The 27,563-nt window shown below is 37.6% G+C and overlaps 1 protein-coding gene across 15 annotated transcripts in view; it reads left to right on the top strand.

The window, feature by feature from the left end:
* The window catches only part of ADAMTS6 (ADAM metallopeptidase with thrombospondin type 1 motif 6), a 318,047-nt gene that overhangs the window by 217,980 nt on the left and 72,504 nt on the right, over positions 1-27,563 (top strand). For 11 of the 15 annotated variants that reach the window (XR_016220205.1, XR_016220208.1, XR_016220206.1 and 8 more), the window contains 4 exons: positions 769-871; positions 24,140-24,273; positions 26,177-26,300; positions 26,830-26,910. Coding sequence is in view for 7 of the 15 variants with exons in the window: in XM_089312802.1 (XP_089168928.1) it covers positions 769-871; positions 24,140-24,273; positions 26,177-26,300; positions 26,830-26,910 (442 nt within the window). In the remaining 8 variants the exon portion in view is untranslated. Of the gene's footprint in view, positions 1-768; positions 872-19,973; positions 20,097-24,139; positions 24,274-26,176; positions 26,301-26,829; positions 26,911-27,563 lie in introns of those variants that run through there. The other 4 variants (XM_089312806.1, XR_016220211.1, XM_089312808.1 and 1 more) reach the window with 4 other exon arrangements.

Below are 27,563 nucleotides of genomic sequence, written 5' to 3'. Positions count from 1 at the left end.
AATCTGTAGTTAGCTAGATTGACAGGATACTTGTCTTTTAAAAATTCAGATAAAGAAGTATTTGAAACTTTTAAAAATAAATAATCCTTTCTTTACCCTCTCAACAGTCTTGCCCTTGCCACCCTTAATACATGTGCTTATTTTGAGCAATCTAGTATTTTCTGTGGTGTTAATGTATTAAATGTAAATCTTAAATCCAAATTCCTTGAATTTGAAGGTGTTTAGACTTGAGACTTAGCATTTTGTCCATTTCATTGCATTTTAAAATATGGGTTTGTCAGGGCTAGACAGTAAACAGCTATAATAGAAGGGTTCTAAACCAAAATTAATAGTGTTAAATGTCATGCTACAAACCTGCCTCTTGATTCCTTAAAATAAAGAACTGAGAGGAGGTATGGCAACTAGACATCAAATAATGTGATGAAAAGGATTTTGGTGTTTTAATTTCTTTCTAGTTTTTTGTGTGTTTATAACCTGATGGATTGGTTACAAGATGGACTCTGACATGTATCTGAATGCAAAGTTATATGAAAACTAACACTTATCTTTGTTTATATTGCTTCAGTTATTCTACAGCTAAAATTATAATTAAGACACTTCAATTTAAATATTAATTGTAAAGCAGTAAAGCAAATGCCAGAATATTTGCCAGGGAATATGGTAGCAAGCTATTATGATAGCTTCAGGTAATTTTAATTTGAGGGACATTGTTCCTTGGTTTTGGTATTTTCCAACAATGGTACCATTTATGATTCTATTTTATTTTAGCCATGCCCTTTGGGTTCCCGAGATTTTCGAGAGAAACAGTGTGCAGACTTTGACAATATGCCTTTCCGAGGAAAGTATTATAACTGGAAACCCTATACTGGAGGTAATGTATAACCTGGCAGAAAATTCATGCTTGAGAGATTTGAAAATATCAGAGTATATAAATACATACAAAAACACATATACATTCATGTTCACACTAATTAGAATTAGTACCTGCAAATCAAAGAAGGAAAGTGCTTGTAATACTATGAAGTTCTCATGTTTTAGTTTCACTGTAGTAAAGATGATATATTTTTACAAATTATCAGAAATTTTTTAAAACAAATTATATGTAATAAGGTCAAAATTCCTAGAATAGGATGTACATTAAAAACATATACTTTTGAGTTTTGCTTGAGACTTCCTTAGGGTATAGATAAGCCAGATTATAATCAGTGAATATTTACAATTACCACCCTTAAAACAAAGGTAACAACATAAACCAAATTAAAGAGACTAGGAAAATCTATGTTCAGTTTTAGTCAGAGGTCAAGGATCTTTCTGCAGATTATTATAACTTTTTCAGAGTTAGGAAGCGTTTTTTGCACTTTAATTTGAGCATATATCAAAACACAAATTCAAGCTAAATTTTCTCAGAAAAATTGAATGTACCATTCTTTAAATTTTTATTGATTGTGGTTTATTTTTATTTACATTATGTTTAATGTTAAACATTTTGCAGTACTTAAAGGAAACGATATTAATGAATGAAACTTACTTTGAAATACATCCAAAAAATGGACTGGATTAATAAATGGTCAAAGAGGTGAATAGATGTGTTTAGAGCAAGTATAGTAATATGTTCATGATAGGATATTTGAGATAGACATACAGTTGACACTGCAAAATTCTTAATACTGTATGTCATATAATATTTAAAGATATTGGAAAAACAAACAATATAACTTTTTTTAAAAGTACATTCAGGGGCCAGCGTTGTGGTGTAGTGGACGCTGTCTACAATGCCAGCATTCCATATGGTTGCTGGCTGCCCCCCGTCTAATTCAGGCCTGCGAAAACCAGCAGAGGACACCCTAAGTGCTTGGTCCCCTGCACCCATGAGGGAGACCCCGAGGAAGCTCCTGGCTCCTACCTTAGGCCTGGACCAGCCCCAGCCATTGCAGAACTTTGGGGAATAAACAAGCAAATGGAAGATCTCTCTCTTCCTGTGTCCCTCCCTCTCTCTGTAATTATGACTTTCAAATAAGTAAATAACTAAAACTTAAAAAAATCAGAGATGGGGGTTCTTAAATTTATTTCTCACAATGTGGAAGATGAAGATTAAGTTGCCAACATGGTTCAGTTCTGGTGGGGGCCCTTGTCTGGGTTGCTGACTGTCTTCTCATTGTATCTTACATGGCAGAAATAGGGAGAGAGTTCTTTGGGATCCTTGTTAGAAGGCTGATAATCCTATCCATAAGGGCTCCATTTCTATAATTAGCTCTCAAAGGTCCCATTTGTTTAATGCCATCATAGTGAATATGAATTTTGAGGTAACACATTTAGTCCCTATTACTCCTCATACATTTTTATTATCAGTAACTGCCCATATTAACTCTTTCTGAGACACAGCCATTGTTCTGAATTTTTTCCCTCTCATCATAGTTTAGTTTTGCCTGTTCTTAACCTCATATAAATAAACAAATGCCATATACACTCTTAATGTAAGGATCCTTTAAGTAATGTTTTTGAGGCCTAGCTTTATTTTTGTATGTAGCAGTAGTTTATTCCTTTTATTGCTGAGCAGGATTCCATTGTAGTGCCAGCTTATTTTTCCATTTTGCTATTATTGTTAGACATTTGGGTAGTTTCTAGTTTTAGCTGTTATGGATGGCTGCTTTTAACATTTGTGTACAAGTCTTTTCCTGAGTATGTGTTTTTATTTCTCTTATGTAAAAACTTAGGGGTGAATTTGCTGACCAACAATAGATGTGAGTTTAGTTTTAAAAGAAACTCTGAGATATTTTCCTAAAGTGATTGTACTGTATTATATTGTCACTAACAATATATGAGAGTCCTATTTGCTCCACGTCCTTATTATATTTGGTGTTTGCAATCTTCCTTTGATAGGAATAGAGTGGTGTATCACTGAGGTTTTAATTCATACTTCTTGATGATTAATTATGTTGAGTACATTTTTCACATACTTACTAGCTATTCATATATCTTCTTTTGTACTCTTTTCAGATATTTGCCTATCTTTTTAAACAATTTTTAAAATTTTCATACAGATTTAGGTGCATAGTGATACTTCTCACCCTACCCTCCCTCCTACCAGCACTCCGACCCTCTCTCCTCCTTCCTTTCTTATTCTTTCTATTGACTTTTTTTTAAAGACTTTTTATTTATTTATTTGAGAAATAGAGTTTTTGACCGTGAGAGGGAGAGACAGAGAGAAAGGTCTTCCATCTGCTGGTTCACTCCCCAATGGCCACAACGGCCGGAGCTGGGCCAATCCAAAGCCAGGAGCCAGGTGCTTCTTCCAGGTCTCCCACATGGGTGCAGGGTCCCAAGGACTTGGGCCATCTTCCACTGCTTTTCCAGGCCATAGCAGAGAGCTGATTGGAAGAGGAGCAGCTGGGACTAGAACCAGCACCCACATGGGATGCTGGTACTGCAGGTGGAGGATTAACCTACTGTGCCATGGCGCCGGCCCCTCTATTGACTTTCACAATGACACACTTTCAGTTTATTTTATAATCATATGACTAACCCTGGCCTGCGCCGCGGCTCAATAGGCTAATCCTCTGCCTAGCGGCACTGGCACACCCGGTTCTAGTCCCAGTCGGGGCACCGGATTCTGTCCCAGTTGCCCCTCTTCCAGGCCAGCTCTCTGCTATGGCCAGGGAGTGCAGTGGAGGATGGCCCAAGTGCTGGGGCCCTGCACCCCATGGGAGACCAGGAAAAGCACCTGGCTCCTGCCTTCGATCAGTGCGGTGCGGCAGCCGCAGTGCACCAGCCACGGCAGCCACTGGAGGGTGAACCAACGGCAAAGGAAGACCTTTCTCTCTGTCTCTCTGTCTCTCACTGTCCACTCTGCCTGTCCAAAAAAAAAAAAAAAAAAAAAAAAAAAAAGACTAACCCTCCACTAAGTAAAAAATTCAACAAAAAGTAAGAAGAAAGAAACCACTGTTCCAAAATATCAATTTCATATATATTACATTTTTTGTACCCTGTTACCATAGATCAGGGAAAACATGTAATATTTGTCTTTTTGGGACTGGCTTATTTCACTAAGTATAATGGTTTCCAATTGCATCTATTTTGTTGCAAAAGCCACGATTTCATTCTTTTTTACAGCTAATTAATATTCCATAGTGTATATATACCACATATTTTTTATCTGGTCATCAGTTTTTGAGCTTGACTCCATATCTTAGCAATTGTGAATTAAGCTTCAGTAAACATGGGGGTAACAGATAACTCCATATGCTGATTTCATTTCATTTGGGTATAGTTCCAGAAGTAGAATTGCTGAGTCATATGGTAAATCCATTTTCAGCTTTCTGAGTTATCTACATACTGTATTCCACAATAGCTATATTGTTTTGCATTCTCACCAGCAGTTATTAGAGAATCTTTTTCTCCACATCCTTCCCAGCATTTCTTGTTTGTTGATTTCTGTAGGAGAGCCATTCTAACTGGAGTGAGGTGAAATCTCATTATGGTTTCAATATGCACTTTTCTGATGACTAGTGATCTTGAGCATTTTTTATGTGTCTGTTGGCCATTTGCATTTCCTCTTTTGGAAAATGCCTGTTTGGGGCTGACTCTGTGGTGCAGTAGCTTAGTCCTCCGCCTGCAGCACTAGCATCCCATATGGGCACCAGTTCGAGTCCCAGCTGCTCCTCTTCTGACCAGCTCCCTGCTATGGCCTGGGAAAGCAGTAGAAGATGGTCCAACTCCTTGAGCTCCTGCACCCACGTGGGAGACCCAGAAGAAACTCCTGGCTCCTGGCTTTGGATCACCTCAGCTCTGGCTGTTGCAGCCATTTAGGGAGTGAACCAGCAGATGGAAGACCTTTCTCTCTGTCTCTCCCTCTCACTGTCTGTAACTACCTCTCAAATAAATAAAATCTTTAAGAAAAAGAAAAGAAAAATACCTTTTCAAGTCCATTGACCATTGCTCAACTGGGTTGTTTGTTTTGTTGTTGTTGAGTTTCTTGAGCTCTTTATAGATTCTGGGTATTAGTCATTAATCAGTTGTGGTTGCAAATATTTTCTTCCATTCTGTTGGTTTCCTCTTCACTTTGCTGAGTGTTTCCTTTACAGTACAAAAGCTTCTTGGCTTCATGTAATCCCATTTGTCAATTTTTGCTTTGATTTTCTGTGCTTCTGGGGTCTTTTCCAAGGAGTTTTTGCCTACACAAATGTCTTGCAGAGTTTCTACAATGTTCTCCTCCAGTCATTTGCTGGTATCAAGTCATAGTTTAGATTCTTGATCCACTCTAAGTTGATTTTTTTTATAAGTTGTAGGTTAGGGGTCTTGTTTCATACTTCTGTGTGTAGAGATCCAATTCTCAAAGCACCATTTGATGAAGAGACTATGCTTTCTCCAGGGATTGATGTTAGCTCCTTTGTCAAAGATTAGCAGGTTGTAGATGTGTGGATTGATTTCTTGGGATTCTGTTCTGTTCTATTGGTCTACATGTCTATTTTGTGCCAGTACCAGGCTGTTCTGATTATAACCACCCTGTAGTGTATCTGGAAATCTAGTATTGTGGTGCCTCTGGCTTTGTTTTTGTTATTTAAGATTGCTTTAGGTATTTGGGGTCTCTTGTGTTTCCAAGTAAATTTTAGCATCATTCTTTTCTAGATCTGAGAAAAATTGATTGGGATCTCTTGAATCTTTAAATTTTCATTTTAGAGATGTTTCACAACCTTGGTTAAATTTATTCCAAGCTATTTAAAATCTTTTGTAGTTACTGTGAATGAGACTGATCGTGAGAGTTCTTTCTTAGCCATGGTATTTATTATGTATACAAAAGTTATTCATTTTTGTGTGTTAATTGTATATCTTGCAGCTTTTCAAACTCTCTTAAGAGTTCAATAGTCCCTTAATGGAGTCTTTCAGTTCACCTGTATATAGAATCATGTCATCTGCAAACAGGAATGATTTGACATCCTCCTTTCCAATTTGTATCACTTTGGTTTCTTTTTCTTACCTAGTGGCTCTGGCTAAAACTTCCAGGAATCTGTTGAATAGCAATGGTGAAAATCCTTGTCTGGTTCCAGATTTTACTGTAAATCCTTCCAACTTTTCCCCATTCAATATGATACTGGCTGTTGGTTTGTCATAAATTGCCTTGATAGTGTTGAAAAATATTCCTTCGGTACCCAATTTGCCTAAGGTTTTTATCATGAACAGAAAGCATTTATTCAAATGCTTTCTCTGGATCTATTGAAATAATTATATGGATTTTATTCATCAATTTGTTCACGTGTTGTGTCACATTTATTGATTTGCATATCTTGAACCATCCCTGCATTCCAGGGATAAATTCCACTTGATCCAGAAGAATGATCTTTTTGGGGGCTGGTGCTGTGGCGCAGTAGGTTAATCCTCCACCTGTGGTGCCGGCATCCCATATGGGCTCCAGATCTGGTCGCGGTTGCTCCTCTTCAAATCCAGCTCTCTGCTGTGGCCTGGGAAGGCAGTAGAGGGTGGCCTAAGTGCTTGGGCCCCAGCAACCACATGGGAGACTGGGAAGAAGCACCTGGCTCCAGGCTTCAGATTGGAGCAGCTCCGACTGTTGTGGCCATTGGGGAGTGAACCAGTGGATGGAAGACATTTCTCTCTGTTTCTCCCTCTCACTGTCTATAACTCTACCTCTGAAATAGATGAATAAAATCTTTTTAAAAAATGATCTTTCTGATGTGTTGTTGCATTCACTTAACTAGTATTTTGTAGAGGATTTTTTCACCTATGTTCATCAGGGATATTGGTCTATGGTTCTCTGGTTTTTTGTTGTTGTTTTTTGTTTTTTTCCCCTGGTTCAGAGTTTAGGTGATGCTGGCCTCCTAGAAAGAGTTTGGGAGTATTCTCTTCTTTTCAATTATTTTGAATAGTTTGAGTAGAACTGGAATTAGTTCTTCTTAACAAGTGTGGTAGAATTCATCAGTGAAGCCATATGGTCCTGGACTTTTCTTTGTTGGAAGGGTCTTTATTATTGATTCAGTCTCTGCTGTGGTTATTGGTCTGTTTAGGGTTTTGGTGTCTTCATGACCCAATTTTGGTAGATTATATGTGTACAGGAATATATCCATTTCTTCTTGATTTTCCAATTTGGTGGCAAATCACTGTAATTCCTAATGATTCTTTTTCTTTCTGTGGTACCTGTTGTTACATCTCCCTTTTCATCTCTGATTTTATTGATTTGGATTGGGTCTTCTCCCTTCTCCCTCTCTCTCTGTTTTTTGTTTTTTGTTTTGTTTTTGGTTAGATGGACCAATTATGTATCAATTTTTTTTTTCAAAAAACCAACTCTTCATTTTGCCAATTTTTGTATTTTTTTGGTTTCAGTTTTGTTTATTTCTTCTCTATTTTAATTATTTCTTTCCTTCTAATTTTGGGTTGAGTCTGTTGTTTCTAGGTCCTTCAGAAACATTGATAGCTCATTTTTTGGTACCTTTCCAATTTTTTGATATAGGCACTAATTTTTGTAAACTTTTTCTTTTAACACTACTTTTGCTGTGTTCTTTAAGTATTTATATGTTGTATTGTAATCCTCATTCTTTTTGGGATTTTTTGATTTCCCCTTTGACCCAATGTGCATTCAGGATTGTGTTATTCAGTCTCCATGTGTTTGCATATCCTCTGGAGATTATTGGGTTGTTAATTTCTAGGTCCATTCCATTGTCGTCACAAAAGATTGCTCTATCACTGTGGCATAGTAGTTTAAGCCTCTCTGTGGTGCCAGCATCACATATGTGGCCAGTTTGAGTCCTGGCTGCAACACTTCCAATCCAGCTCCCTGCTAATGGTGTTGGAAAACAGTGGAACAGTGGAAGATAACCCAAATGCTTGTGGGAGACACAGAAGAAGCTCCTTTCTCCTGGCTTCACATCAGTCCAGCTCTAGCCATTGTGGCTATCTGGGGAGTGAAACAGCGGATGGAAGACCTCTCTTTCTCTCTCTCTGCACCTCTCTCTTTCTGCAATTCTGCCTCTCAAATAAATAAATATGTGAAAAAAATATAATTGTGTGGTATGATTTCAGTTTTTTAGAATAAGCTTAGACTTGCCTTATGGCCTAACATATTGTCTATCCTAGAGAAAGTTCTATGCACTGATGAAAAGAAGGTGTATTCTTCAACTGTGGGATAAAATGTTCTGTAGATATCCATTAAGTCCATTTGGTACATAGTGTAGATTAGTTCTGTTGTTTTTATTGATTTTCTATGTATTTGATCTGTCCATTGATGAAAATAGAGTGTTGAAGCCCCCCATTACTATAGTTTTGAAGTCTCTGTCTCCCTTTAGATCCATTAACATTTCTTTTAAATAGCCAGCCACCCTGGCATTTGGTGCATATACATATATTCTAGTTACATCTTCCTGTTGTATTGATCCCTTAATCATTGTATAGTGCCCTTCTTTGTATCTTTTAAAAGTTTTTGTGTTAAAGTCTTATTTCTTTGATATAAAATGGCTACACCTCATTTTTGCTTTCCATTAGCATGGAATATCTTTTTCCATCCTTTCACTTTCAGCCTGTGTATATCTTTGTTGGTGGGATGTATTTCTTGTTGTAAGCAAATAGATAGGTCTTCGTTTTTAATCCATTCATCAAGTTTGTATCTCTTAATTGGAGAATTTGGGCCATTTACATTCAAGGTTTTTATTGTTAAGTAATGACTTGGCTATTACATTTTTCCATAAATATTCCTATTGTTCCCTCTGAATTTACTTTGTAGTTTTACTAGGAGATTTTCTGCCTTCACATTCTTTCATAGTATAACTATCTTTCTGTGTTTTTGTGTGTAGCACATTTTTTAGCATCATTTGTATGGCTGGACAAGTGGTGACAAATTCTTTGAATTTCCATTTGTTATGGATGGTCTTTATTTCACCTTCATTCATAAATGAGAGATTTGCAGGGTTGACAGTTTTAAGACTTGGATTACATCTCTCAGTTCTCTCCTAGCCTATGGTGATTCTGAGGAGAAACAGCTGTCAGTCTAATTGGAGAGCCTCTGAAAGTAATCTGGCATTTCTCTCACGCATATTTTAGAATCTTTTCGTTATCTTTTAGTGTTGAAAGTTTGGCTACATTGTGTCATGGTGAAGATCTTTTATGATATTTTCTAGGAGTTCTCAGTGCTTATTGTACTTGGATGTTCCTTTCTTTCTCCAAATTGGGGAAGTTTTCTGTTATTATTTCAAGGAATCAAAGAATAGACCTTCTAATCCATTCTCTCTTTCCACACCTTCAGGAACTCCTATGACCCAACATATGGGTTATATGTTGGGTTATTTGGTAGTATCCCATAAATCTTGATCATTGTTTTTAATTTTTCTAATTTATTCTTTTATTATCTTAGATTTTCCAAAGATTTTCCTTCTAGCTTGGATATTCTTTCTTCTGCCTCACCTAGTCTATTGGGTAAGGCTTTCCACTGTGCTTTTTTTTTATTTGACATATTGAATTCTTCATTTATAATATTTCAGTTTTATTTTCCTTCAAAATCTCTCTCACGGGAAAATTTTTCCTCCATGTCATGTATGAATTTATATATCTCATGAATTTGGTTCCCAGTGATGCTGAGTAATAATATGATCATTCTTTTCAATTCTAATATTGAAGTGTTTTTATGTTCCTTTAGCAGAATCATTATGTCTTCTTTGTTCTTTTTTCTTCTATTTTTGCATTTATTTTTAGGCATTTGTGGAAACAATTGTTTGTTTCCTCTGCCAATGACTTTTATCTTTAAACTATGCCTCAGTGGCTCAATGGAGTATCAGCTCCTTCAGTGAATACCCAGAGGTGTATGCTGGGTCTGGCCAGGGAATTCTGTTCTAATGCTCAAGGATGGGGTGAGAATCCGGGTGACACCCAAGTTGGGTGTGGTTAATCTCCTCTTTTGTCAGCAGTGGGGAGTATATGATCTTGCCTGTTGGCATAATCACAACCTCACCTCCTCTCTTCCAAGGTGATCAATGCCCAGAGTTAGCCTATAGTGGGTACACCTTCACCCACGTTGGTGCATGAACTACACAAAGGATCTGTCCAGCCCTCAGGGTTAGCATGGAACTCTCTGCAGTGACCCACCTCAGGCAGTCAGGGAGCTCTGAGCCTCTGAAACTGGCTACAGTGATTGCCGAAACCCAGCTATATCCCTACTGTGCAGTCACAGAATCCCCACAGTCTTAGGACACAAGGCTCCCACATTCGTGGGGTACAGAGGATCCCCTCTCTGCCTCGTGAGCCTACCCTACAGTCATTTCCAGAACCAGCTGCCTTGGGTGCTCTGCCTTGGCAGTTTTAGCTCCAGAGCTTGTGATAGATTGAGAGGATGGCGGCACCTCAACAATTCTAAGTTGATGTGCAGCCCGTCGTCATCCCTCCAGTCCAAACTCCAAGACAGCAGGAAACACACATTTTTCCCTCTGGTAAAATCCCCTGGTTATGCGTGCAAGAGCCACCATAGCCTCTACTGGTGTAGAGATGGCATCTTCTCTCTGCCAGTTGCTGGGTGCGCTTGCTGGTGGATGCAGAGAAAGAAATGTGCTTTTCCTTCACTGGTAGGTACCCTGCCCCCCTTTAGGGCTCCAGATCAGTCTCAAAGTCAGTGTGGTTTGCAAGGTTCTCCCTCATGCAATATCCCTAGTGGCACAGGCTGCTGCAGCCTGTCCTCACCTGTGTCTCTCAGTAGCTGGCATCTCCTCCAGCCCCTGGCTACGTTAGTCATGTGTGGTGTCCCCACTTGCTGTTGCATGTCGGCTCTTTCCATGCTGCTCCATTGTGTCCCTCTTCTTTTGTAGAATTTTGACTGCAAACTTCACTCCAATTCTCCCTTAGGAAAACACTTCTCTGCTATCTTCCCTGATCAAAATAAGCATGTCTTTCCCCTGTATGGCCGTCTTGGAATCCAGCTATTTTTTTCCTCAAAACTTTAATAATAATAACAATATGGAGCTGGCACTGTGACCAGCAGATAGAAGACCTCTCTCTCTGCCTCTCCTTCTCTCTCTGTGTTAACTCTTTCAAATAAATAAATAAATCTTTTTTTTAAAAAAAGAAACACACCCCTAATTTATGTTTTTCAATTGTTTGCTTTAGTTTACAAAAATAAAATTGATTTTTTATTAACTTTGTGTTCTGTGACTTTTCTATATTTACATAGGTTAAAAGATACCAATTGCATATAATTTTCTTCCTTAAGAGTCATGGTATCTGGAGATAGAGACAATCTGTTTCAATCTTTATGCCTTTTATTTTCTTGACTTGGTGTACTCAATCAGCCCACCAGTATAATTTGTGCATATTTGTATTTTTTCTTTATTTTTGTTAATATACCAAATGATGCAATAGATTTAACACTGTCAAGCCAGCTTTATTATATTCCCAGAATAAAACCCATTAATGATGTATTACTTTATATATATTAGTAAATTTAACCATTAATGTCTTCTTAAGAATATTTACACATATGTAAGGAATGTTGATTTGCGAGTTCTTATATGTATTTAACAGGTTTTTGTAGTAGAAGTATTCTAACTTCTAGAAATAATATCCTTGTAACAGATTTTTTAAGAATTTCTTTTTTCAGTTTTACTTGTGTCTTTAAGAAATTTGTGTTATGGCCGGCACCGCGGCTCAAAAGGCTAATCCTCCGCCATGCAGCACCGGCACACTGGGTTCTAGTCCCTGTTGGGGCGCCAGATTCTGTCCCGGTTGCCCCTCTTCCAGGCCAGCTCTCTGCTGTGGCCTGGGAGTGCAGTGGAGGATGGCCCATGTCCTTGGGCCCTGCACCCTCATGGGAGACCAGGAAAAGCACCTGGCTCCTGGCTTCAGATCAGTGCAGTGCGCTGGCTGCAGCGCGCCAGCCGTGGCGGCCATTGGAGGGTGAACCAACAGCAAAAGGTCTCTGTCTCTCTCTCTCTCACTGTCCACTCTGCCTGTCAAAAAAAATTGTGTTATATCCATGTTGTTCAATTTATGAACATAAAATTGATCATAATATTCTCATATTATCCTGTTTATTATCTATTTGCTCTGCAGTGATACATACCCTTTCATTTCCGTTATCAATTAATTTGTGCTGTTTTTCCTGATCACCCTTGGATCGTGCTTATCAGTTTTGTTAACCTTTTAAAATAATCAAATGTTGTATTATTCTGAATTTTAAAAACATTTTTATTATATATATATATATATGTTTTAGTTTTATTTAAGGTATACAAATTTCCTGTATTTCGTATATACAGATTTAGAGGCATAGTGACACTCCCCCCCAACTCTCTCTCCCACCCATGCTACATCCCTTCCTTCTCCTTCCTCTCACATTCCCACTCTTAATGTTTACCAAGAAATATTTTCAGCTTACTTAATGATTCTATAGTTAACCCTATACTTAGTAAAAGAGCTAATACATAGTATGACAAAAAAAAAAAGAAAACAACACCGCCAAACAAAAACATTGTGCCTCAAGTGAAGAGACAAGGGCTATTAACAAACAATCATCCTTTCTCAAAATGTCTATTTCACTCCAACACATTACATTTCAGTACTCATTACTTACCTTGGATCAGGGAAAACCTGAAATCTGTCTTTTGGGGACTGGCTTATTTAACTAAGTATAATGATTTCCAGTTGCATCCATCTTGTTGAAAACAACAGGATTTCATGATTTTTTTTAACTCCAGAGTGTATATATACTATAATTTCTTTATCTAGTCAATAGTTGATGGACATCTGGGTTGATTCCATATCTTAGCTATTGTGAACTGTGCTGCAAAGAACGTGGCGATATGGACTACTCTTTCATATACTGATTTCTTTTGATTTGGGTAAATTCCCAGGAGTGGGATGACTGGATCACATTGTAGGTCTATTTCAGCTTTCTGAGGTATCTCCATGCTGTCTTATACAGTGATTGCACCAGTTTACATTCCCACCAACAGTGGATTAGAGTACTTTTTCCCCTATATCCTGGCCAGCATTTGCCATTTGTTGATTTCTTTATGTGAGCAATTCTAACTGGAGTGAGGTGAAATACACCGTGGCTTTAATTTGCATTTTCCTGATGGCTAGTGATCCTGAGCATTTTCTCAAGTGTCTGTTGACCATTTGAATTTCCTCTCTTGAAAGATGCTGTATTACTACAAGTTGCTGCAGTCCCATCTCACCTCCGTCTCCAAGATGCTTCCTGCTCCGGCTCTCGGCTCTGCAGTTGTTCTAGTAATTGTGTTCATGCTGTGTGTCCACACCTTACACACATGTCCTTGGCATTCCTCTTCCTCTTATACGATTTCCAGTATGGTTTTTCTCCAGTTATACCCTGAGAGTGCACTTCCTACACCTTTTCATAAAGATTTTATTTATTAATTTATTTATTTGAGAGGTAGAGTTATAGACAGTGAGAGAGAGAGACAGAGTGAACGGTCTTTCTTCTGTTGGTTCACTCCCCAAATGGCCACAATGGCCGGAGCTGCGCCAATCCGAATCAAGGAGCCAGAAGTTTCCTCCTGGTCTCCCACGTGGTGCAGGGGCCCAAGCACTTGGGCCATCTTCTACTGCTTTGCCAGGCCACAGCAGAGAGCTGGATTGGAAGAGGGGCAGCTGGGACTCGAACTGGCACCCACATGGGATGCTGGGCACCACAGGCTGAGGATTAACTTACTGCACCACAGCACCCAGCCCCCAGTTTTTTGTTTGTTTGTTTGTTTGTTTGTTTTACTGTTCACTCCTATCCTAGCACAGTATGTTGTTCTCTAATTACCGTTTTGGCATCTCTAAAATATTTAATAATTATTGCTTTTAATTTATTTTTTATGGTTTTCAGTTTATTTTGCTCTTTGATATTTCCAAAGTTTTATTTCCTTCAATTCAAAATATTTTATCAACATTGTGATTTTTTTCTATGACTTACAGATTACTTATACCTGTCTTGTTTTAATTTTCCGAATATTTGATCCAAATATTGATTCTAAATGTCTTTTTGCTATTACTGAGTAGTGTAATTTTATTAAAATCAGAGAATACTCTATATTCTTGAGGAATGTTCTGTGTATACTTGAAAATCATTGACTTTCTGCAATTATTGGACATAGTGTTCTACATATGTTCATAAGGTCAACTTGTTCAGTCTTTTATATAAGTGAGATCATGTGCTATTTGTCTTTCTGTGTTTGGCTTATTTCATGTAGCATCATGTTCTTTAGGTTTATCCATGTTGTCTCAAATGATAGGAATTCTTTCTTTGACAGAATAACATTGCGATATATATTCACACTTTATTTATTCATCTACTGACAGATATCTTGGCTATTGTGATTAGTGTTTCATGAATATGGGAGTGTAGTAATCTTTAAGATAGTAATTGTATGTCCTTTGGATATGTTCCCATAAGTAGGATTGCTGGAGCATATAGTAGTTAACGCCCTGGCCTGAAGCGCTGGCATCCCATATGGGCACCGGTTCTAGTCTCGGCTGCTCCTCTTCTGATCCAGCTCTCTGCTATGGCCTGGGAAAGTATTAGAAGATGTCCCAAGTCCTTGGGCCCCTGCACCCACGTGGGAGAGCCGGAAGAAGCTCCTGGCTCCTGGCTTTAGATCAGCACAGCTCCGGCTGTTGTGGCCAATTGGAGAGTGAACCAGCAGATGGAAGACCTCTCTCTCTCTCTCTCTCTCTCTCTCTCTCTCTCTCTCTGCCTCTCCTCTCTCTGTAACTCTGACTTTCAAATAATTAAATAAATCTTTTTTTTTTTTTTAAAAAAAGAATGCCATTCCAACAGGGGTGAAGTGAAACCTCACTGTAGTTTTTATTCGCATTTCCCTGACAGCTAGTGATCCTGAGCATTTTTTCATGTGTCTATTGGTCATTTAGATTCCCTCTTGAAAAATCATGTTAAAATCCATTGCCCATTTCTTAACTTAGTTGTTTGTTTTGTTGTTGTTGAGTTTTCTGAGCTCTTTATATAGTCTGGTTATTAATCCTTTATCAGTTGCATAGTTTGCACATAATTTCTCCCATTCTGTTGGTTGCCTCTTCACTTAGCTGAATGTTTCTTTTGCAGTGCAGAAGCTTCTCAATTTGATGTAATCCCATTTGTCAATTTTGACTTTGATTTCCTGTGCCTCTGGGGTTCTCAATTTCATGTGAAAAAGTTTTCATTCAAGTCATGTATTATTTCTTTAATTTGTGGGTTTTTTTTTTCTGATTGCTTCTAAGAAATCCTATGATCAATTTTTTGAATTCTGTTTCTGGCATTTCTTCAATCTCCTCATCTTCACATTCTAGTATTGAAGTGTTGTGTTCCTTTGGGGGCATCATGTCATCTTCCTTATTTTTGTATCTTCAGTTGCTGTGTTTATTATTAGACATTTATGGAGATACATTTTTTTCCTCCGTGATAGCTTTTATCTTTAGACTAAGCCTCTGCGGCTTTGTGGAGTGTCCCTTCAGTGAATACCCAGAGGTGTGTGCTGGGTGTGGCCATGGAGCTCTGTTCAGTGCTCCAGGATAAGGGGAGTGTCCAAGGTGACACCCAAATTGGGCATGGTAAATCTCTCTCTCTCTCTTTTTTTTAATCAGAGAGAAGGTTTGATCAGCTCTTTGTAATCTCAAGCTCGCTTGCTCTCCTCCAAGGAAACCAAACCCTGGCGCTAGCCCCAGTGGGTACAATATTCATCCATGCTGTCACAAGTACCACACAAAGGATCCATGTATTCAGTGTAAGCACAGATCCCACAGCAGTGACCCTCAGCAAGGAATCAGAGGGCCCTGAGCATGTGGAGCCGCCCTCATTGACTGCCCAAAGACTCAGCCGTACCCTGCGTCCTCCTACACAGCCTTAGTGTTTTCACAGTCCCAGCACACAAGATTCCCACATTCACTAGCGTCCAGCCCCCAGTCAATATTCCCAGCCAGATCAGGCTTCTGCCTCTCTCAGCTAGTTACAGAATGCTGGTGCTCCACTTTTTTTCTCTCTAGGTTGGCAGGTACACTGTCCCCTACAGAACTCTAAGTCAGACTCACTCCAGGCTCTTCCCACAGCTTTCTCACTAGTGGCTTGGGCTGCTGCAGTCTGGACTCACATCACTCTCCAAGGCTGATGCTCTTGACTGCTGAGGTCCTGATTTGTGCATGTCCAACCCTCCACGTAGATACACAGTGTCCCTTTAACTTGCCTGGATTTTCCTCTGCCTATTTCTCGCTAACTCTTCCCTGAGATTGCACTCTCTCTACTTTTTTAAAACTATCTTCCCCTAGATTAGAGCAGTAAGCTCCCTCCCTATTCCACCATCTTGGAATCCTTCTTCCTACCTTCTAAAATAAGTTACAATATGTCCCCTCCTTGCAACATTTTGGAGTAATTTGAGATTTGATATAGAGCCATCAGGTCCTGAGCTGATATTTGGCAGGAATTGTTTTAACACAGATTCAGTATCCTTACTTGTTATCGATCTGTTCATATTTTCTATTTATTCATGATGCAAATTTGGTCAGTTGTATGTTTCTAGGACCGTATTAATTTCTTCACAGTTATCCAGAATTTTGGTGTGTATTTGTTAATAGTCGTCTCTTATGATTCCCTTGTATTTTTGTGATAGCAGTTGTGGTATCTCCTCTTTCATTTCCTATTTTATTTATTTGAGTCTTCTCTCTCTTTCCTAATTAAAAATTTGCTAATTTCATTTATCTGTTCAAAAAACCAAATCAGTTTTCTTGATCCTAATTTTTTTTCTCATCTCTATTTTATTTATTTCTGTCCCAGTCTGTTATTTCCTTTCTTCTACTATGCTTGGGCTTAGTGTGTTCTTCTTTTTCTAGTTCCTGATGTGTAATTTAAGTAGTTTATTTAAAAATCTTTCTTCTTTTCTTTGTATATGCATATATTGTTATAAATGTCCCTCTTAGAGGGCTATTTCAGCATGCTGTGAATTTTGGAATGTGTTTCCATTTTCACTTGTCTTGGATAACTTTTGATTTAGCTATTGACTTGTTCTTTTATCCATTGATTGCTGAGGATCATGTTGTTTTATTTTCACATATTTGTAATTTTCCCAATTTTCCTTGTGTTACTGATTTTGAATCATACTATCATAATAAGAAAAGATTATTGATATTATTTTAGTCTTAAATTTGTTAAGAATTATTTGTGGCCTAACATATAATATGTCCTGGAGAATGTTCTGTGTGAAATTGAGAAGAATGTATATTTTTAACTGTATTTTCATTCCTGAGCTGGCATTGTGGCATAGCAGGTAAAGCTGCTGCCTGCAATGCCAACACCCCATATTGGTTCTGATTTGTGTCCCAGCTGCTGCACTTCTGATCCAGCTCCTTGCTAACTGCCTGGGAAAAAACAGAAAAAGGTGGCCCAAGTGCTTGGGCCCCTGCCACCCATGTAGGAGACGCAAATGAGGCTCCTGGCTCCTGGTTCCTGGCTCCTAGCTTTGTCCTGGATCCTCCCTGACCATTGCAGCCATCTAGGTAGTGAGCCTGTGGATGGAAGATCTCTCTCTCTCTCTCTCTCTCTCTCTCTCTCTTTCTTTGTCTCCCCCCCCCAACTTCCAAATAAATAAATAAATCTTTAAAAAATTATTTCCATTCTTATTTGAAAAGTTGAAGAGGAGAGACAGAGACAGGCAGAGTAATCTTCCATCTGCTGGTTAATTCTCCAAAAGCCCTCAACAGCCAGGACTGGATCAGGGGAAGCCAGGAACCTGAAATCAATCTAGGTCTCTACATGGGGTGGAAAGTTTGGGGGAGGGACCCAAGCATGTCAGCTATCATTTGCTGCCTCCCAGGGTATGCATTAAAAGGAAGCTAGATTGAAAGCAGAATAGCTGGGACTCAAACCAGGCACTCTCTGATATAGGATACAGGCACCTCAGTGGTGACTTACCTGCTGCACCAAATATTTGATGCTGTTCTGAATGTTAGGTCCTATTGATCTATTGTATAGGTCAACTCCAGTGTTTCTTTATTGATTTTTCTGTCTGAATGGCCTCTCCATTGCTGAAAGTGGAATACTGAAGTCTTTATCTATTGTATAGCTATCTGTTTCTCCCATCAGATCTGTTAATGTTTGCTTTATATAATGAGGTACTCCAATGTTGGGTGTATACGTATTTACAATTATAAAATGCAATAAATTGCAATCCCATCAAGGTGGCATGTACCAATGCCATCTCACTAGTCAAAGTGATCAGTTTCAGTTCACAATTGAACATAATGAAAGGATTAAGAGTCAAAGGGATCACATAAACAAGACTAATATCTGTTAATACTAACTGAAAGAATTAAAAAGGAGAGAATGATCCAACATGGGAAGCGGGATACACAGCAGACACATAGAATGGCAGATGTCTTAAACAGCACTCTGGCCTCAGAATCAGCCCTTAAGGCATTCAGATCTGGCTAAAAAGCCCATGAGAGTATTTTAGGCATGGAAAGCCAAGACACTCTGGCAAAAAAATAAATAAATAAATAAATAAATAAATAAAATAAAATAAAACACCTAAATGAAAGATCTCTGCGAGTGAGATCTCAGTGGAAAGAAGGGGCCATCAAAGAAGGAGGTACCTTTCTCTGAAGGGAGTAGAGAACTTATACCTTGTCTAAATAAGATCGGAGTTGGCAAACTCAAAAGGCTTCTATAGCCTTGGCAACCTATGACAATAGCCTAGGGTGATTACGGATGCCATAAACAAGAGTGTCAGTTGTTAAGTCAACAACAGGAGTCACTGTGCACTTACTCCCCATGTAGGATCTCTGTCCTTAATGTGTTGTACAATGTAAATTAATGCTATAACTTGTACTCAAACAGTACTTTACACTTTGTGTTTCTGTGTGGGTGCAAACTGTTGAAATCTTTACTTAATATATACTAAATTGATCTTTTGTATATAAAGATAATTGAAAATGAATCGATGTGAATGGAATGGGAGAGGGAGTGGGAGATGGGAGGGTTGCAGGTGGGAGGGAAGTTATGGGGGGAAAAGCCACTGTAATCCAAAAGTTGTACTTTGGAAATTTGTATTTATTAAATAAAAGTTAAGAATGCAACGAATTGTTAAATTGACCGCATTTTACTTTAAAATGACCTTGCCTCGTTACAGTTTTTGGCTTATTATCTGTTTTGTCTGGAATAGATATAGCCACTCTCCTGCTTTCTTTCGGTTTCCATTTACATGGAATACCTTTTTCTATCTCTTCACTTTCATTGTATGTCTGCTCTTAAATCTGAAGTAGACTTTTTATAGTCTTAATCCATTCAGCCACTCTATGTTTTTTGATGGCAAAATTTAATCCATTTAGCTTTAAAGCCGTTATTGTTAGGTAAGAACTTTAATATTTCCATTTTCTCAATTGTTTTTGGCTGAGTTATAGATCCTTCATTCTTTTTCCTCTTTTGCTGTCTTTCTTTGTGATTTGATGATTTGCTGTAGTGGTGTGCTTTAGTTACTTTCTTTTCCTCTTCTGCATTGTGGCATAGCAGATAAAGCTGTTGCCTGCAATGCCAACACCCCATACTGGTTCTGGTTTTGTCCCAGCTGCTGCACTTCTGATCCAGCTCCTTGCTAATGGCCTGGGAAAAGCAGCAGAAGGTGGCCTGTTACATTATGGTTACCAAGAGGCTTACATAAAACATCTTATAGTTATAGCACTCTATTTTAAGCTGATAATAAAAATCTTTGATCACATACAAAAATTCTGCACTTTTACTAGCCCTCATTTTGTGTTTTTGATGATACAATTTTATGACTTTTTAGATTATGTATCCATTAATAGATTATTAGAATTAAATATTTTTCTTTACACTGGGCAGTATTTAGAGTTTTCTGATCCATTAATAGATTATTAGAATTAAATATTTTTCTTTACACTGGGCAGTATTTAGAGTTTTCTGATTTTACTGTATACTGACCTTTGCCAGTGATTTTATTCTTTCATATGTTTTCATGTCACTAATTAGCATCCTTTCGTTTCAGCTTGAAGAATTCCCTTTAGCATTTCTTGTATGGCAGGTCTAGTGGTGATGAACTCCTTCAGCTTTTGTTTGTCTGGGAAAGTCTTTCTCTCTCCTTCATTTCTGAAGGACAGCTCTGCCAGGTAAAGTATTCTTGGTTGGCAGTTATTTTCTTTCAGCACTTGTAATAGATCATCCTGTTCTCTCCTGGTCTACAAGTTTCTGTTGAGAAATCTGTGGATAGACCTATGGAGTTCTGTTATATGTGATAAGCTTTTTTTCTCTTGCTACTTTCAAAATTCTGTTTGTCTTTGATATTTGACAATTTTATTGTGATGCATCTTCGTGAAGTCATCTTTGGTATGAATCTTTTCAGAGACCTTTGCCCTTCATGTACTTAGATGTCTGTATTTCTCCCCAGCTTTGAGAAGTTTTCAGCCATTATTTGTTTCCATAAATTTTCTTCTTCTTTCTCTTCTCCTTCTGGCATTCCCAGAATATAAATGTTACGGCTCCATTGGTGATGTTCCATAAATCCTGTAGATTTTCTTCATTCATTTTTATTCTTTTTTTCCTTTTCTTTCTTCTGACTTAATATGTTTTCAAATGACCCCTCTTTCTGTTTACAGATTATTTCTTCTGCTTGACATGTTGATGCTTTCTATTGTACTTTGCCATCTTATTTGTTGATTGTTCGGCTCCAGAACTTTTTTGGCATTTCTATTTCTTAATTTAACTCATTTTGTTAATGTATTATTTTTCTAATCTCACTGGGTTGTGATCCTGTGTAGCTCTCATAGCCTCCTTAAAACAATTATTTTTAATTTTTGTTAGGCTATTTGTGTATCTCCATTTCTTTGGGTTTGGTTACTCAAATATTATATATTTAATTAGTGGTGTCATGTTTTCGTGTTTCCTGAAGTATTGTTACCAATTTCACATTTGAAGAAGGAATTACTCCCTCCAGATTTTACTAACTGGTTTCTGGAGAGAAACAGCCCAGGTAGGGAAATTGAGGCTCTCTTAGACCTTTTCTGTGGATGCACCTATTCCACACTTCTTTCCTCTCTTGGGGAAGAATCCTTAAGATTGTATGCCCTCTCTGGCAAAGCCAGTTCGGACATGGAAAGCCTCAATTTATCTTCCTTAGAGTGGTACCCTAAAATGCTGAAGTTGTGTGCCTTCTCCCAACCCTCCAAAGGTCAATCAGGCTGTCTACAGGAGACACTTGGGCCGGTCATCCATGAGAGTGCACTTGGGCTGCATGCCTTGGGGAGTGTTTAAGGGTAGGAGAAGTGCACAGAATTTGGGGGTATCCATGGGTCCACAGACAAAGCATACCAAATGTCTCATGGTTGGTCTTCCTAATGTAATCCACTGAATGATTAGTTGTGTTTACAGCCTTTCTTCTTTGCTCTCAACCATCCAGCCATGCCTGTCACCTCCGTATTTGGGGTGGACATGGAAGAAATGGACCTGTTGAGCAGTGTCCCATACAGGTAGGCGAGCTGGGTGCTCAGTCTCTGTGCTCTTACTTTCCCCAGTGAGAGAAATCACAGGCCAAGGGCGAGGTCTGTCTTTTCACTGAACTGTGCTGCCTTGAGGAAAGTAAGATACAGATAAAATGAAACCGTTCTTAGACCTCTTCAGTGCATCCGTTCTTGGATATTTTTTTCTCCAGTGGTGTGCTGGGACTTCTCTGCTGGACCCTCAGACGCCCACAAAGGTGCTGTTCTCTGTGGGTAGTTTTCACGCTCAGTACCAATGTGGAGATGCAGTGGTGTAAAGATCCTCTTCTACCAACTTGCTGACATTTCTCTTCGGAAAGTTCTCAGAGCAGAAGTTGAACGTGTCTTCAGCAGTAAACAAAGAAGAAATTAATTCCTATTTCTGTCATCTAGTGTAGTGGGCTGAGGAGTATAACCTGTCTATGTCCTGCCTATCAAATATTAGGCTACATGGTGAATGTAATGTTAAAATTGGGTAAGCAAAAGACTCAGGTTCTCTTTTTAAGGCTTTCTACATAAAATGCTACATTAAGTTCTAAAATATTACAATAAGATGAAAAAAGGACTATATTGAGTAGTAATGAAAATAATTCCAGTAAGATTCATGGAAATGTAGAGTGATTTTATTCATGAGGATCTTATAAAAGTATAGTTTGATTATTAATTCAGGAAGAAATTATTGTATTTATTGTGTTATTTCTTTTCTCAGTACAGCAAAATGTACCATTAACTTAAGCCTAAAAATAACATTGTAAGTTATATAGAAGCCTAAGGCCAATAAACATGTAAAATAGGAAAAAATATGGACTCAAGCCAGAGGTGGTAAACTGGTAATTCAGGGACTATTTTAAACTGGTGTGTGTGTGTATGTGTGTATATACATACATGCATATATATATATATATATATATATATTAGCCTCTACACAATTTTGAAAACTTTACTGAGTTGTCAGCATTTAAAAGCTTAAAGGGTTTATATTGGAAAAAAATCTAGATTTTCATCTTTACATCTTACATATTGGGCCATCATCTTACCAAACAATATGCAACCTAACAGTGATCCTTGGTGGAATGGCTCTTCCTGCTTTCTCATTGACTCCATCCCTCTGTCTGCTGCTTTCTTTTTATTAACCCTGCAGAAACCTGGTTTCTGAGAACTTCACTGAGACTTAGGCATGCCATTTCATCAGATTGTTTTATTTTCTTAATTAGAAATAATATTCTGGGGGAGGGTGAGAGGGAGGGAAAAGGAAGCAAATAGCATTATATTCTTAGAATTGCAACTATGAACTATAATTGAGTTTGTTAAAAACTAATTAAAATTAAAAACTTTTTAAAAAGAAATAGTCTTCTTTATTTTGAAGTGAAATTTTTATCAGCATAATTAGAATAAGGTCAGCATATATTTCAAACCTCATGAGATAAGTATTCAAAAGAAAGGTTTTTAAGTAAAAATTTCAATTGATAATACATATTTATAAATAGTAGCTTTTTCATGTTTTGCTTTTCAATACAATAAATTCATGTTTACTGCTATTTTTGTAATATACTATAGTTATGATATGTAATCTGTTTTTCTTCACTGCTATTATTTATGCCTATTTTCACTTCAATATTAAAAAATGACAGTGTCAATGGCTAATGAAAGTAGTCAAATACATTTATTTACAAAGTAAAAATAGAGATTGTTTTAATTATTTGTTTAATGTTAGACTTAACATGTATCTTTGATTTATAAATTTCATAAGAATAATTCAGATTTAATGTTGTAATTTACTTCATCTTAAATTTCCTAATATCTTAAGAATTTATCTTCATGCTACAACCAAGCTCATGGAATGTGTTAAATTTAAGGCACATGCAAATTTAGTTTAATTTTACCACTGCCATATTTCTGTTTGATATGGTAGTTTCGAAATCTGCTTCAGTAATATATGTAACGGAAATTGCTATTTGTTATGCAATGTAGTGTTTCACACCTCCTTAAACTCTATTTCCTTGGTTAATTTCAAAAGCAATTCTTCTTTTATCTGTTTTTTTTTAAACATTCTGTTGCCTCCACTGTTACTTCTAAAAATATATTGTAAACATATATAGGAAATATCCCAAAAGTATAAACCTTGAAACTGTTCTGTAGATCTTCCTTTAAGTTACATAAGTAATGAAACTAGGTAAGAAAAAGAAAAGGGAAAAAACCTACATATTTAGGTATATAGTCAGGGAAGATGTTTATAGTCAGGGAACGAGGGGCCGGCACCATAGCTCACTTGGCTAATCCTCCGCCTGTGGTGCCGGCATCCCATATGGTTTCTAGTCCCAGTTGCTCCTCTTCCTGTCCAGCTCTCCGCTGTGGCGCAGGAGGGCAGTGGAGGATGGCCCAAGGCTTGGACCCCTGCACCCACAAGGGAGACCAGAGGAGGCACTTGGCTCCTGGCTTCGGATCAGCACAGTGCCAGCCGTAGCGGCCATTTGGGGAGTGAACCAACTGAAGGAAGATCTTTCTGTCTCTCTCACTGTCTATAACTCTACTTGTCAAATAAATAAAAAAAATTTTAAAAAATAAAAATATAGTCAGGGAATGATATCTATGTGAATTATAAAGTTGCTGTGAATAATACTGAATCATTGTTCATCAGGAGAAACATTCCATTTACTTCTCTTCTACTATATTTGTCCAGGTGGTGTAAAGCCTTGTGCATTAAACTGTTTGGCTGAAGGTTATAATTTCTACACTGAACGTGCCCCTGCGGTGATTGACGGGACCCAGTGCAATGCAGATTCACTGGATATCTGTATCAATGGAGAATGCAAGGTTCTATATTTTACTGCCTTTTGTTCAAATTTTTGAGACTTTTGTCTTTTTTTCAAATTATATCTCCTAATTAATACTTTTTGGATTTTTTTAAAAAGAGCCACATTTTAGAGAAAGTTAATTTCCAATTTAGAATACAATATATGTACTTAAAGGTAGAATGACCCATTCATACTCAAGCACCATGCAAGTATGTGATCTAGTTATGTTTATAGTGATTGCCAAAGGTATGAAAATGTTTTGGACTTTAATTTCTATCATTTTTTTCTGCTTACAAAAAATATGATAGGAAAAAGGAGGGAAAAAGGATTCAGCTGTTATTCGTATGGCTGCCATATGTTTTTGTTGGAAGATTATTTGATGTATTTCATAGCATAATTTTTCCCAAAGTGTGAAACAACTATGCTCCTTCGATTTTATCTCTTTTAAAGCATTTGCAATGGTTTTAATTATAGAATTAGTCTTTGTCATTAATGCATTTACTTTAGGAACTTAGACAAGTTGGGATTTGTAGAATATATTTATATTATTTTCCTTGACTTGTATATGAATGCTATCTAATAAGAAAAGCTACAAAAATCAGTTTTTATAAGTTTTTGCTTGTTTGGTTTTGTTTTTCTTTAAAGAGAAGCACAAAACAAAGTGGTGAAACTGAGAAAGAGGAGAAAAAAAAACACTATTTTACTTCATCTCATAATTTCTTGTGAAAGTTTCTATCATTCTGTCTACATGCCTCCATGTGTATACAATAATCCAGTTTGTGTATTTATATGTGTTTATGTGTATGGATAGGGAAAGGATACTTTCTTTCCTTGAATAAAATTACTTGTGACAGTATTCAAGTTTTTTTCAGATAGCAAAGACCCAGGTATAGGCTCTATTCAGAGATTAAAGGTGTCGGCCGGCGCCGCGGCTCAATAGGCTAATCCTCCACCTTGCGGCGCCGGCACACCAGGTTCTAGTCCCGGTCGGGGCGCCAGATTCTGTCCCGGTTGCCCCTTTTCCAGGCCAGCTCTCTGCTGTGGCCTGGGAGTGCAGTGGAAGATGGCCCAAGAACTTGGGCCCTGCACCCCATGGGAGACCAGGAGAAGCACCTGGCTCCTGCCATTGGATCAGCGCATTGGAGGGTGAACCAACGGCAAAGGAAGACCTTTCTGTCTGTCTCTCTCTCTCACTGTCCACTCTGCCTGTCCAAAAAAAAAAAAAAAAAAAAAAAAAAAAAAGAGAGAGAGAGATTAAAGGTGTCAATAGCTAAAGGTCAGTTGTACAAATTCAAGTACCAAATAAGTACCTAATATATGCAAAAATCCTAATTTTTATGATTAAATGCAAAATAGGTCGAATTTCAGCTTCTTACATTGCATGCGTACAGCCCTGTTTTGTTTATGGCAGTTGTATTCAGCTAGTGGATACATACTCATTTTTAAAGAGTCACCAAGATGTGAATTCCAAAACTAATTTTCAATACTTACAATATCCAAAAACAGTCAGTGGTTTAGAAAGGGCAGACAGTAATTCTCAGTCAGAACTCTTGCTGTTATAACTCTGTATAGGACCATATGCCATTTTTCTTAGTTCTTGAATTTTTAAATTTCTTCATGGAGGGGATAATTAAGAATCTATCCAATTAGAATTCTTTAATGATTAGAGCATGATATCTAAAAGTGAAGACAAAGTCTCAGATCAAAATACAGGTGTACATTCCAGGAAATGGGATTTTTTTTCTTGATCTTAGCTGTTGAGAAATATTAGCTGTGACTTATTGAAGAGTGGAAGTAGTATTTTTCTAGTTCGATTTCCTTTACTGGAAAAACAACTAAATGAATAAGTTTCATGTATCTGGTTAGTTATGGTTCCAAGAGCTTCTCATTTTGACACACTGAATATTCTTCTCTGTTTTCAGCATGTAGGTTGTGATAATATTTTGGGATCTGATGCTAGGGAAGATAGATGTCGAGTCTGTGGAGGGGATGGAAGCACATGTGATGCCATTGAAGGGTTCTTCAATGATTCGTTGCCCAGAGGAGGTGAGTGTGTAGAGAGAACGCTTCCTCACACCTCTGGTGTACTTGGAATAGCCAAAAACACTTGATTTCCCCTCCCTCACTTAGTTTAAAATTTCTTTATTGGGAAGAAAGTAGGTTTTTTCCCCAAAATTTCCTTCAGTTTTTAAAGTATCAAATGTGGCTTCATGTATGATGCTTTAAGAAAGTGTTATAGTCCTCTCTACTTGACATAATTTAGCCATGTTTCTTTAAGGTGTGAGTTCCCACAGAACATTGATATAAGAAACATGTTGAGAAAAAAAGAAAAAGAACCTGTATTGTATATGTTGAGGCTTTAAAAACATCTTGAGATATTTCTAAGGCAAAAGATTATAAAATGATTTTTCTCTAAAATGTATTCATGAACCCAAAGGAGAATTTGCCCAAATTTCATAATTTATGAAGTGCAAAGCCAAAGAAAGAATAGAAGAATAAGAAAAGTATAGTTATGGAATGGTTACTCATTTTATGACAGAGGCTGCTTATTAACGACTTGTCTTTTGTGTTGCAGGATACATGGAAGTTGTGCAGATACCAAGAGGCTCCGTTCACATTGAAGTCAGAGAAGTTTCCATGTCAAAGAACTATATTGGTACGTTATTCTGCTAGTTGTTTTAATTTTTTTCATTTTCACTTTTATTTAAAAGGCAGAGACTCAGAGATTTGCCATCTGCTGGTTTGCTCCCTAAATGCTTGCCAAAACTGGGACTGGGCCAGACCAAAGTCAGGTGCCTGGAATTTCATCCTGGTCTTCCATGTGGGTGGCAGAAACCCAAGTACTTTGGCCATCACCAGCTTCCTCTCAGGGTGTGCATTGGCAAGGGACTGGATCAGAAGCAGAGTTGCTGGAACTCACAGCAGGCACTCCAATATGGGAAGGACACATCGTAAGTGGCAAAGTAACTGCTGTGGCAAGTAACCCTATTTTGCTAGATTCCAACAATTAGGAAAGTCAGTATAGTATCATGAAAGAAAAGACATACTGCTTTGAGGTGAAATACTTTTACACTAAAATGAATGAAATTCTCAGTTTTATAGGACACATGTAAAATGCTAAAAGGAAAAATTAATATATCGTTGACTCTCCACTGGGCTGATTATTTGAATTTCTAATATAAATTTTATTGGGTAAAATTTATATGTAATAAAATGCATCTACTATAAGAGTATAGTTCAAAGAGAACTAACAATTACATAATCCACAAACAAGATTTAGATCATTTCCATGATTCCAAAACTATCTTT

Source organism: Oryctolagus cuniculus, chromosome 14, assembly GCF_051225735.1.
Source record: "Oryctolagus cuniculus isolate XC-2025 breed Fujian yellow rabbit chromosome 14, ASM5122573v1, whole genome shotgun sequence".
Taxonomy (NCBI): domain Eukaryota; kingdom Metazoa; phylum Chordata; class Mammalia; order Lagomorpha; family Leporidae; genus Oryctolagus; species Oryctolagus cuniculus.
Note: the sequence above shows the minus strand (reverse complement) of the source record. Positions and strands in the feature narration are given on the sequence as shown.